Below are 10,868 nucleotides of genomic sequence, written 5' to 3' on the forward strand. Positions count from 1 at the left end.
GAATAGGGTGAGAGAGGGAGGGAGGGGAGAACGGGAAGATACAAGTGAGGGGATAACAATTAGGACATAATCTGATTAAATTACTTAAATTTAAAAAAAAAAGAAATTAAGAACTACCACAAGACACGATGCCCATTCACCAAACAAACAAACAAAACCATGGTTAAGATCTATCAAAGCAACATCCTACTTTCTGATACCAACTTCTGTTCTGGTTTAGTTTCTTTCATTATGACAAGCAGTATTACCAAAAGCAATCTGAGAGGAAAGAGTTCATGTCCTGATATAATTTATAGTTCGTTATTGAGAGAAGACAAGGCAAGAACTTGATGCAGAAACCACAGAAAAATACTGGTTTGCTTTCCATGGCTTGCTCCATTTTCTTGCTTATGCTTTCCCACACTGATCATTAATGAAGCAAGTACCCTCACAGACAGGACATTCCCCTCCCCCTTCTCTCTCTCTCTCTCTCTCTCTCTCTCTCTCTCTCTCTCTCTCTCTCTCTCTCTCTCTCTCTCTCTCTCTCTCTTTTTTGAATTACAAAGCTACTTTTAATACTTTGGGGTGTGCCCCACAGGAATAAAAAACAATGGGAAGGGGTAACCCCCTCACCCCCAGGAGTGGCCCAAGGGGAGAGAGGCTACCTGAGGGGAAGGAAGCACAAAAGGAACCCGCTGCAGACGCAGGGCAAAGGGGAGGCCATCGGTGCTGGGCCCTGTGAGCACTACAGGAAGAAACTCAAGCATGGTGGGACTGCTCCAGGCACACAGGCGGAGGGCAAGAGGGTTGGACACGAAGCCACAAAGCTACTTGGGTTCCTCCTTCTTCTCGTTTGCCTTTTTCTGCTTCTGCTGCATGATCTCCGAGTCCTTTTGCTTGCGGGCGGCAGCAGAAAGCCCATCATCTCGGCGCTTTCCCTTAACCGAGTCGCTCTGCTTCTTCATGTTCTTCTGGCGGGTGAGCTCTCGCTGGTTACCGCGGGTCATGAAGATGGCAGCGGCCCACCAGGACATTCTCATTGATGCAATTCCTGAACTGAGGCTCTCTGGTGACAGTGTATCCAATTAACAAAGACTGCCTAGAAAAGTACCCAGAAAAGTACAATGAAACAATAATGAGTTGGGAATTGAGTAAGAAAGATACATATATAGAAAAGAAAGTCTTTGGCTTTGTGTGACTGTTAAAAAAAATCCAAGAACATTGGACTGGAGATAGGACTCCTTGATTAGGAACACTTGCTGTTCTTTCAGTGGTTTCCTTTGGTTCTGTACATCCAGACCAATTTGCTTATTACAAGCCCAGTGGGTCCACTACCATTCTTTGTCCTCTGCTGACACCAACACATGTGTTTATAAGACAGACACACACCCTCAGACCTGAAATAAAATGAAACAAATCTTAAAAAAATGAAAAAGAGCCATACTAAAATGGAAAGACTATGGTCTACATCTATTGTCTATGTACTTTTTCAATTAAAAATAAATAATAAAGAAAGGAACAACAACAAAAAAAGAGGACAACAAACAAATTCACACTTGACGATGGAATTTTCATTTTCTCCTTCAAAATATTTCATATGTAAAGGATAATTTTTCAGGTAGAAAGGTTTGATTTTATATTTCAAGTTAGTAGTGCCTGACATAGCAAATCGCACCCTACACAAATGACTTTCATCTCCATTATCTAATTTGATTCTCTTCACAACCTAAGTTAAGTCCATTTGCAATCTTGAGGTAAACACTGAGGTTAATGATTTAACCTCCATTTTCATAAGCAAATTATAAAGTTTCTAACTAGCATGGATCACACATTCCATAATTATTGACTCACTAAGCACTGTTATTAAGACCATATTATCATATCCAATTTCAAAATGGAGCATGATATTAAGTGTAATTCAGAGTTATTATGAAACATACAGTTACTTAACATTTGGATAGCTCAAAGCTGTAACAATAGTTCAAGTGGGTGAGGAGAAATTTATGGGGAAAGGCAGTTATTATAAGAAAATATGTAAATTAGTTATTACTACTAATGAAAGAAGAATGATTGATTTTATATTAAAATATAACTAACAAAAAGAAACTCGCACTGGTGATCTTGAAAGTGAGAGGGATAGTAGGCTGAGATTTTTGAATAGCTGTGGTAAAGGATAAACGAGCATTACTCTAAAAAACAAGAAGACAAGAAAGAGTGTAATATGAACTAAGAAATATTAGTTAATAGAAACCTCATTTATCAACCTCTCTATCCACATGTTAACTACACTCTGTCACTTTGCACTCATTGGGAGTCACACACTTTGCAGATGAGTAGCGACCTCTCAGTTGATTGCTGGAAATAACTGCAGAGAGGAGACCTGAGGTGAGGCTTCTATACAGTTGTCAATCCCAGCGGCTAACAATCTAACCAGTCTTCACAATACCAAGGTTCTGATGATATAAGGCCCTAGCATTCACACTGTTATCACACTAAATATCCATGCTTACTACCTCTTGAGTAAGTTAGAATATCTACTATGTTAGGAGAACTGTGGAAACATATTCTCATTGTTTTTCCTGCTAGCTCATCAAAATGTCTAAGTTTTGATAAGTTAATTAAGTTATTTTTCTTCGTGTTTGTGTATACTACTATTTGTGAGTACCATATGTGTGTATTGTATATACAGATACATATCTAGATCTGTCAATCTATATCTATATAATACAGGTATAAAACTAATGGATTTATTTTTTTCTATTTTAAGCTTTTCACTGTTTTTTGTTTGTGTTGTGAAGTGTGCATGTGTGTGTGTGAGATGAATGTTTGTTTAATGTATATATGTTCTGTGCAGGTGCACCTGCACATAAAGATGTAGAGGCCTGAGTACATCAGAAGTCCTCTATTACTCTCCATTTTATTCATTTGAGACAGAGTTTTCACTTAATTTTAAGATGTAAAGTTAAATAGCAATCTGAAGTCAGCATTCTAGCTCATCTTTCCATTGGTTGGGTGGTGTTGGTGCAGATGGACATACTCAGCTTTCCACATGGTCTCAGGGACTTGAATTTAAGTTACATTGTACATGAAGAGCTCTTGGCTACTGAGCTCTCTCTCCAGCTCCCATTTTATCTGGCTTTCTGATTAATATCGGCTATTTTCATTTATTACAAATACAATATTTTGTATCATAAGATCAACCCTAGGTTATACTGACAGGATAAGATAAATTATGCACACCAAGTTGCCCTGCTTCATATCAAGGCTGAAAATGTGAATATCTGCATACTTATGAGATATAGATACATATTTGAAAATCACACAGAGTGGAGAACAGGAAACAATTGGATATTTACATCTAGGCATAATTCAGAGGAGTGATGGGAAGCCCTGCTTCCCAGAAAGCATACCTGGAATTTTTCAAGATTTCTACCCCAGACATCATTCTGAAGAAATTTTATCTGTATGAAGAATAAGGAGTAAAGATTAATTATGAGTTTTTCCAGAGTATATGAACAAAGGCTAGCAGTGATATAGTAGCTGTGTAGGAGCCACGCTGGACTAGAGTCAGGCACTTGGAAAGCATTGTGATAGAGTAGAACAGCAAGTACTAAACACCTGGCTGGAAAAATGGGTACAATATAAATAAATGCTTCAGTGGAACTGTAGACTTAATCACAAAGGAACAAGTGTATTTATTACAATGCCCTTAATAAGTATATATAGTTGCAGCACAGATATACCAAAAAAGGCAATTGAAATCTAAGATTGCCCCTAATGGCACAACAAAAATGCCTTGGCCAGTTGCCAACACCTTTCATTCCCAGAAAGCAATAATTGAAATTTTACTGCATATGATGTTGCAATTCGTATTCTTTCCTTTCCCCATGCATCCTTTCCAGGAAATTGAAGGGTAATTCTGACTTAATGAGAGACAAAAGGAATCTGTTCATTAGGCTTGAATATTTATAAGAAATCTACATTTGCTGAAGGATAATGAAGATTAACAGTACAGACAGTTTTTCTTCTACCAAAGTTTTTTTTTTTTCCTAAAGGAATCGTACAGACCACATCCATAAAAAATCCTACTCGTCCTTCTTGTGATAGCACTATGTTATATAATGTCTTAAAACTACTTTGATTATGTCTAGTATGTCTGGAAATGATCTCATCTCTTGGAAAGTCATCTTTGCTTGCACTGTCATTTGAAATCAACTTTATAATTGAAAAATCAATAAGATTTCTATTTTATGTAGTATCTTCACAACTGTCTTCAAAAAGTCTATTACTTTCCTCGTGCTTGAGTTGCTAGCATGTGCCTCTGAAAAGACGTTAAATAACAGGTGTTTTAGTCCTTAAAACATAACTCCCCACCTCTGTGATTATTGGTATTATATGTTTTAGCAGTAGTCTGATATAAATAATAATATTCATAAACATAATCTTTTTTAAAATCAGAAAATAAACATGTCAGGAAGACAAAAAGAACCATGGTCTTTCATAAACCTGTGAAGAGGTGTGCTTTGTTATCATCTGGTGGGTATTCTATAATCTTGCAAGTTAGAGAAAATATTTTTTTCAATGACGTTCACCGTTTTCTCTTTTTATAATTATATTGAAGCCTTTAACTCACGTTTAGTTGAGTTTTGTGCAGGGTGATAAATATGGATCTATTTCTAATATTTTTCATGAAGTTATTCAATATAACCAGTATAATTTATTAAAGACTCTTTTTCCAAGGTATTTTTTGCTTCTTTATTAAAATGAGTTATCCATTAGTTTGTGGAGTAATTCAATGTAATTCTGTTGACATTTGTCCAATTTGTGCCAATGCCACGTTATTTTTATTAATGCAGCACTATAGGACAACTTGATGTTGGTGATGGTGATATCTTCATCACTTCTTTCACTCAAAATTGTTTTAGCTATCCTTATATTTTTTAGATATCCATATGAAACTGAAATTTTTTTTCAAGATCCATGAAAACTGTATGGAAATTTTGATGGGGACTTTAGTAAATCTGTAGATCTGTGAGCATGGAAGACTTTTTAACTTCTCATATCGCCAATTTCTTCAATGTACAAAAGTTTTTATCATATAAGTCTTTCACTTGATTGGTTAAAGTTACCTCAGACTATTTTGTATTAATTGGGGCTACTGTGAAACTCATTGTTTCACTGATATCTTTCTTGATTCATTTGTCCTTTGTATATAGGAGAGCTACTAATTGTTGTGAAAGAATTTTTTAGTCAATTATTTTGCTAAATGTGTTTCTGAGCTTCAGGATTTTCCCAGTGGTATTTTGAGTCTCTTATATATACACTATCATGTCACCTTGTAAGTAAATATAATTTGCTTTCTTGCTTTCCAATGTGTCCTTCTGGAATCCTATAATCATTTTCCTGCTTTAGCTAAGACTTCTAGGAATATATTGAATTGGTGTAAAGACAGTAGACAACCTTGCATTCTTCCTCATTTTGCAGGAAATGCTGTGAGTCTCTTTCCACTTAATATGGTATTGGATATGGGCTAATCCCCCTAGGACTTTTATCATGAAGGATTTTATTATGAATCTTTTATAAGTCTAGTGAGATGATCCTAAAATTTTAATCTTTTAATGTGTTGTTTACATGTTGGAAAAACAAACTAGTCTTAGGGGTAAGTGCATGTCTCACAGTAGACGGTCAACAAAAGGTGAACTCAGTGGCATCTTTGGAGGATTCTTTTGTTGTGTCATATCATGCCATGGCTCTTTCTTTTTTAAAATTACTTTATTTTGTATTTTTATTTTATTTTATTTACATAAAATTTTTTTGTTTTGTATTTTGCCTAATACCTATTAGGCACAATTATTATGGCTTCTATTTTAATGAGTGTCCTGAGAGTGTGAATGAGTGAGTCTGTTTCTTTTGCCTTTTCTTGGGCTCCTTTTCATCTGATTATTTTATGCAATCCTGATATTTTAGTTTTTATTTTACTATATTAAATAATATTATATTATTATATTATTTTTGCTATTATCCCAGAGATACTTGTTTTCTGATGACAGAAATGAGGCAGATCTTTATAGAAGGGGAAAAGACCTGCTTCATGTTGTTGAATGAGGGGAAACCATAATCAGGATATATTACATAAGAAAAAATTATATATATATATATATATATATATATATATATATATATATATATATATAGACAAGGTTTCTCTGTGTGTATGTTTGGATGTCCTGAACTCATTATGTAGACTAGGGTAGCCCCAAACACAGAGATCTGCTTGTTCTGTCTCCTGAGTGCTGGCATTAAAGGGATGCAAAGCTACCACCTGGATGAGGAAAGATATATTTTATATGAGATGAAAAATGATAATAATTAATTATACTAAAAAACAACAGAAATTACATACTATAATAAATTAAAATAATAAAATTAAAATATAGGTAATTTGTTCTGATGTTCAACAAGCCATATGCAGAGAATTTATAGAAAATTTGTTATGTTAAATTAGTGAGATCTTTATGTTTTCTTTTCTGTCCATGAATATGGAGCCCAACCCACATTTCAAGAACAGGCTTCTGTAAGAGAAGTTTATATGAAAAGGTCACATGAGGTTCAAACTTCCCAGCTCTGAGGTATTGTTTGTTTATGTTGGGTATTTCACAATTTTTAACTTAACCCTTTTGATGGGACTATTTCCTTTCATTTTCTAGAAAATTTGAAGGTGAACAGTATATCAAAGTGACTTGGATATGTTCCTTTATTTTTTGTTTGTTTTTTAAGGAAAAAATAAAGCAGGCTGACAAATCTTCGAAATAAAGTGAGTGCACCATGTTATAGTATTGTCATCTTTCAATCAATGCTTATAAGAACTCAAAACAAAGAAAAACTGAAAACAATAATTTGGTTCTCCTGGAAACCAAGTTGTACATCAGAAACTACAGTCCATTTTTTAGTTCTTAGAAGAGAGAACAATACATATAATCACTGATTACAACCTTGTGTGTTAACCAATCTCAATTTACCAACCACCTTTTAGAATGATCTCTAAAGAGACTGTTCACTAGTAACATATAAAGCAAACTGTTGCATGCCACTCTCTGTGTTATAAATCATAATGCAATTATGGTATAAAAAAAAGCTAAGCTTTAACTTGAGGATAAACAAAATATAGCTAATATAGATCAGTTACTTACTTTGCCAGCTGCAATCGTTATTATTAACACATAGGTGAGTTTCCTGAACTATAATACTGTATATGGAAATATAGTATAAAATATGTAGTATGACTTTTTCCTTTCCTCTCATCATGATATAATTATTCCATAGTCTTCTTGGAGTAGAGATTACTTTAACCCAATAGTCATGACAATTAAATAAATAGACATAAATGGGTCTATAATAGTGTGGTTATTAATATTCCCTAAGAGAAGCTGGAAGAATAAAAATATATTTATTATACATTCTGGCCATTATTCTCCTTTGCCCAACCCCACCCTACCCCACTGTCAATCAATCTTTAGAGATGTCTGAGTATCATAGTAATTGAGAGGGTACCTGCGTGATGCAGGGGTCATAAATGATGGCATGAGACTTTGCATTCACAGTTTTCTAAATATTCCCTCAACCATGCTTAGTAAGGAACCTAAAGAACTCTTTGATCCATCCATCTGGACATTGTAGAATCTTTATTTTGGTCTATCATCAGTAGCTATTAAGGCTTTATATTTATTTGTTCACATCTCCTTAAGAAAAGTTAATACAAACCATATCATGTTTGTTTTTGTAATACTTCAGCCAATAAATACTTTTAGCAGTCTGAAAACTGCATATAGATGTCTTCTTGGGGAAAGTTATATTTATGTTCACTAGTTTACTTTCTGAGTATCTATATAAAATACGTCATAAAATAGATTCAAGGTTAACACTCATTTATGTGACATCTCAGTGCTTCTTCATAAAACTCAACGAGTAGAAAAAAAATAAAGAATGGAGGTGGAAGGAATTCTCTTCCTCTTCAGTATCCTGTTAAAGTCTCTCCTGATGGGAAACATCTTTCATAACTTTTACCTCAGAGTCATCTTTCAGTTCAGACACTACAACTGTCTCCAGTATGAAATCCTTCTACTATTTTATTTCTACATCTTCAGGAGATATTATGTACCTTCATGGACTACAGTAATAGTGCTGATGTGTTGGTTTGTTTTCTTGGGAGTTACAAAGTTAAAATGATTATAACTCTTGTTGAAACACATTTGTTTCTTTCACAATTTCGAATGAAAACAATTGCATTTTTATTATCTAAAGCGCTATGAAGTTTCAGAACATCCACATTTTTAATATTTCAAACCTTATCAATCTTTTATAATAAGCACAGAATATGAAAATAAATACACACACAAAATCTTAATTAATTATATAAAGTATTTTAAGTGGAGATTATATTTAATTAGTTTTTACTATCATAAAATATGTGTTGCAAAATAGAGCGTTGGTATTGTCATGTATTTGTAGAATCATTTTTTATACAATCAAGAGTATATGGATAAACACATTTTGTGAAATTATTCAAAATAGTCTCTACTGTAAAAATCATAACTTCAACAAAATATAGATATGTACATAAATTTATGGTTTAAATCAATATTTCTGTGAAGACAAATGACAATGTTGCCTTAGTGAAATACTTATTTCTACTTTTTGTTCAAAGAAAGATATTCCTTTTACTGTGAGATAGCTGAATTCACACTCAACAGCCACAGTCAAGAAGGATATAATCAAACACTCAATGGAGACAAATCATTATTATGTTTAATCATCCACAAATAAATTCAACAAGATATATACAATTAAATAATATTTTGAAGACTCAGAAGTAGAAGCCCCATAGACATATTCCTAAATAATTGAGAACACCTTCACACAAATCTTTCTGTCTTTCAACCTTGTGTTCTCAAGAGAGTAACTTACTTTTGTTTTTAAAATTTTGTGTGTCAACCAGAGCCTGCCCCATGAAACAAAGACATTCAGTCACTTGAACGACTTTTGAAACACCTGTGCTATTACTTTTGAGCTGGCATGCATATGCTTGCAACTTGGAGAAAAAATTTCAATAATGTAGAGTGTGCTTCACTCATCATGGTAATTGGTATTCCAGCCTCTAGTTCAGATAGATTATTCTTAGTGTGATGGCCATCTAACATTAGTGCCAAATTAACAGAAACTCAAAGGTTGGCTACATGCTGGAGTCTGCATAATTTTCATAAAAATCTAAAAGCTTTCCCAAAATGGATGATCAAGGAGCAACGCACACATATTTGTATACTTACTATGATAACATTTTGGGAATGTTATTTTAAATGTCACATTCTAATAATTTAAGTCAATGATCTGCAACTTAGGATAATGGACAATATTGGAATTTTGGACACAAAATATTTATGTGAAAATATGGCTTCTCATAATTATTAATTAGCCTGTATATGGAAAAATAAGAACCATTTTAATATGCAGTATGCAATGTACTGAAATGTGTTACTCTAATTTCCTTCTAGGATTAATGATGAATAGTCTCAGTTGTGTTTTGCTGAAGTTTCTTAAAGATTTCAAATAAAATGGTCATGATTCTTTCCCAAAGTCTTTCATATATTTTCATTGTGTGAATTAATTCTCAGAGAAAGTTTAATTGAAAAACTCAAAGGCTATTTCAAAATTCTTATCATGCAGCCAGGCTTGGTAAGACATCCCTCTGATGCCTACAGACTATTTCTGTCTACATAGGGAGTTCCATGCCAGCCTCAGATCTGTAACTCTCTCTCTCTCTCTCTCTCTCTCTCTCTCTCTCTCTCTCTCTCTCTCTCTCTCTCACACACACACATACACACATACACACACACACACAAAGAAAAAGTGAAAATGTTTATACGCCCCACCCCTTACATAGACGTATTAGCAGTTAAAAGTTTCTTGGTGTGGGAACATCATTCTTTACTGAGCTTTATATCAACTGGTAGGATTCCCCTATGTCAGTAGATGGCTCCATGCCCAGACACACAGGAGCAGATAATTGCCCTTACAAAAATGTGCATGAAGTTGTTTGGAGGCTTGTTGGGGGTATATAGCAAGAGTAGAATGGGAAATGTTGGATAGTTATGATCATATTTCATTGGAAGACTGTCATAAAAATAAAAAATTAAAATTTCATACTATGACGATACAATGTATAATAAAGTCAGCATGTACAATAATTCTATAAGAACTGAAGTGAAATTGAGAGAGATGGCTCAACCAGAAAAGAATTTGTGATACAAGTATGCAGACTTATGTTTGATACCTATATGATATGACTGGTCTCCAGCAAGATTACATGAGCTTGTAATCTCAGTGCTGGAATCAGAGACAGCTTCCTAGAGTGCTCTCGGAAGATGACATAGTCTACAAGGTAAGCTATGGGCTAGTGAGATCTGCTGTTTGAAAAGTAATGTTCTTAGCACTTGAGGAAGCACCCATGATTATACTCAGTTCTACACACACACACACCTGCCCACATGTGTATGAGCATACACACACACACACACACACACACACACACACACACACACACACACATACACACAGTTGTGTGTATATTTGCACTTACAAATCCTCCAAAAGAAATGAGGTGACATCAGAAACATAACTTGTCTGTCTATGAATCTGAGGAACTAGAAAAATCCTGGGCCAAAATAGAGCATGTCCATGTATGAGCATCAGTCACATCCTGAGGAGAATGTGGCCATTGTTTTGAAGACAGTAGTAAGATCAATCACAGTGGCAGAAGGGGAAGAGAGAAATTTAGAGCTGTGTTCTTTTGAAACAGTGGTTCTTTAGGGGATGAGACAGGATACCACAGGCCA

At 34.4% G+C, this 10,868-nt stretch overlaps 1 protein-coding gene across 1 annotated transcript; it reads right to left on the reverse strand.

Annotated features, from left to right (window-relative positions):
• Nucleotides 1-528: 528 nt before the first annotated feature.
• LOC311590354 (small EDRK-rich factor 2-like) lies at nucleotides 529-995 on the reverse strand. Its single transcript, XM_084769250.1, has one exon. The coding sequence runs from the start codon at nucleotides 984-986 to the stop codon at nucleotides 807-809; it is 180 nt and encodes a 59-aa protein (XP_084625376.1). The 5' UTR covers nucleotides 987-995; the 3' UTR covers nucleotides 529-806.
• Between the last annotated feature and the right edge of the window lie 9,873 nt (nucleotides 996-10,868).

The sequence above is a fragment of the Acomys minous genome, assembly GCF_964271855.1.
Source record: "Acomys minous genome assembly, chromosome: 19".
NCBI lineage: Eukaryota > Metazoa > Chordata > Mammalia > Rodentia > Muridae > Acomys > Acomys minous.

Coding starts and splice junctions, on each gene's coding strand:
- LOC311590354 (XM_084769250.1), bottom strand. CDS start 986: ATGACCCGCGGTAACCAGCGAGAGCTCACCCGCCAGAAGAACATGAAG.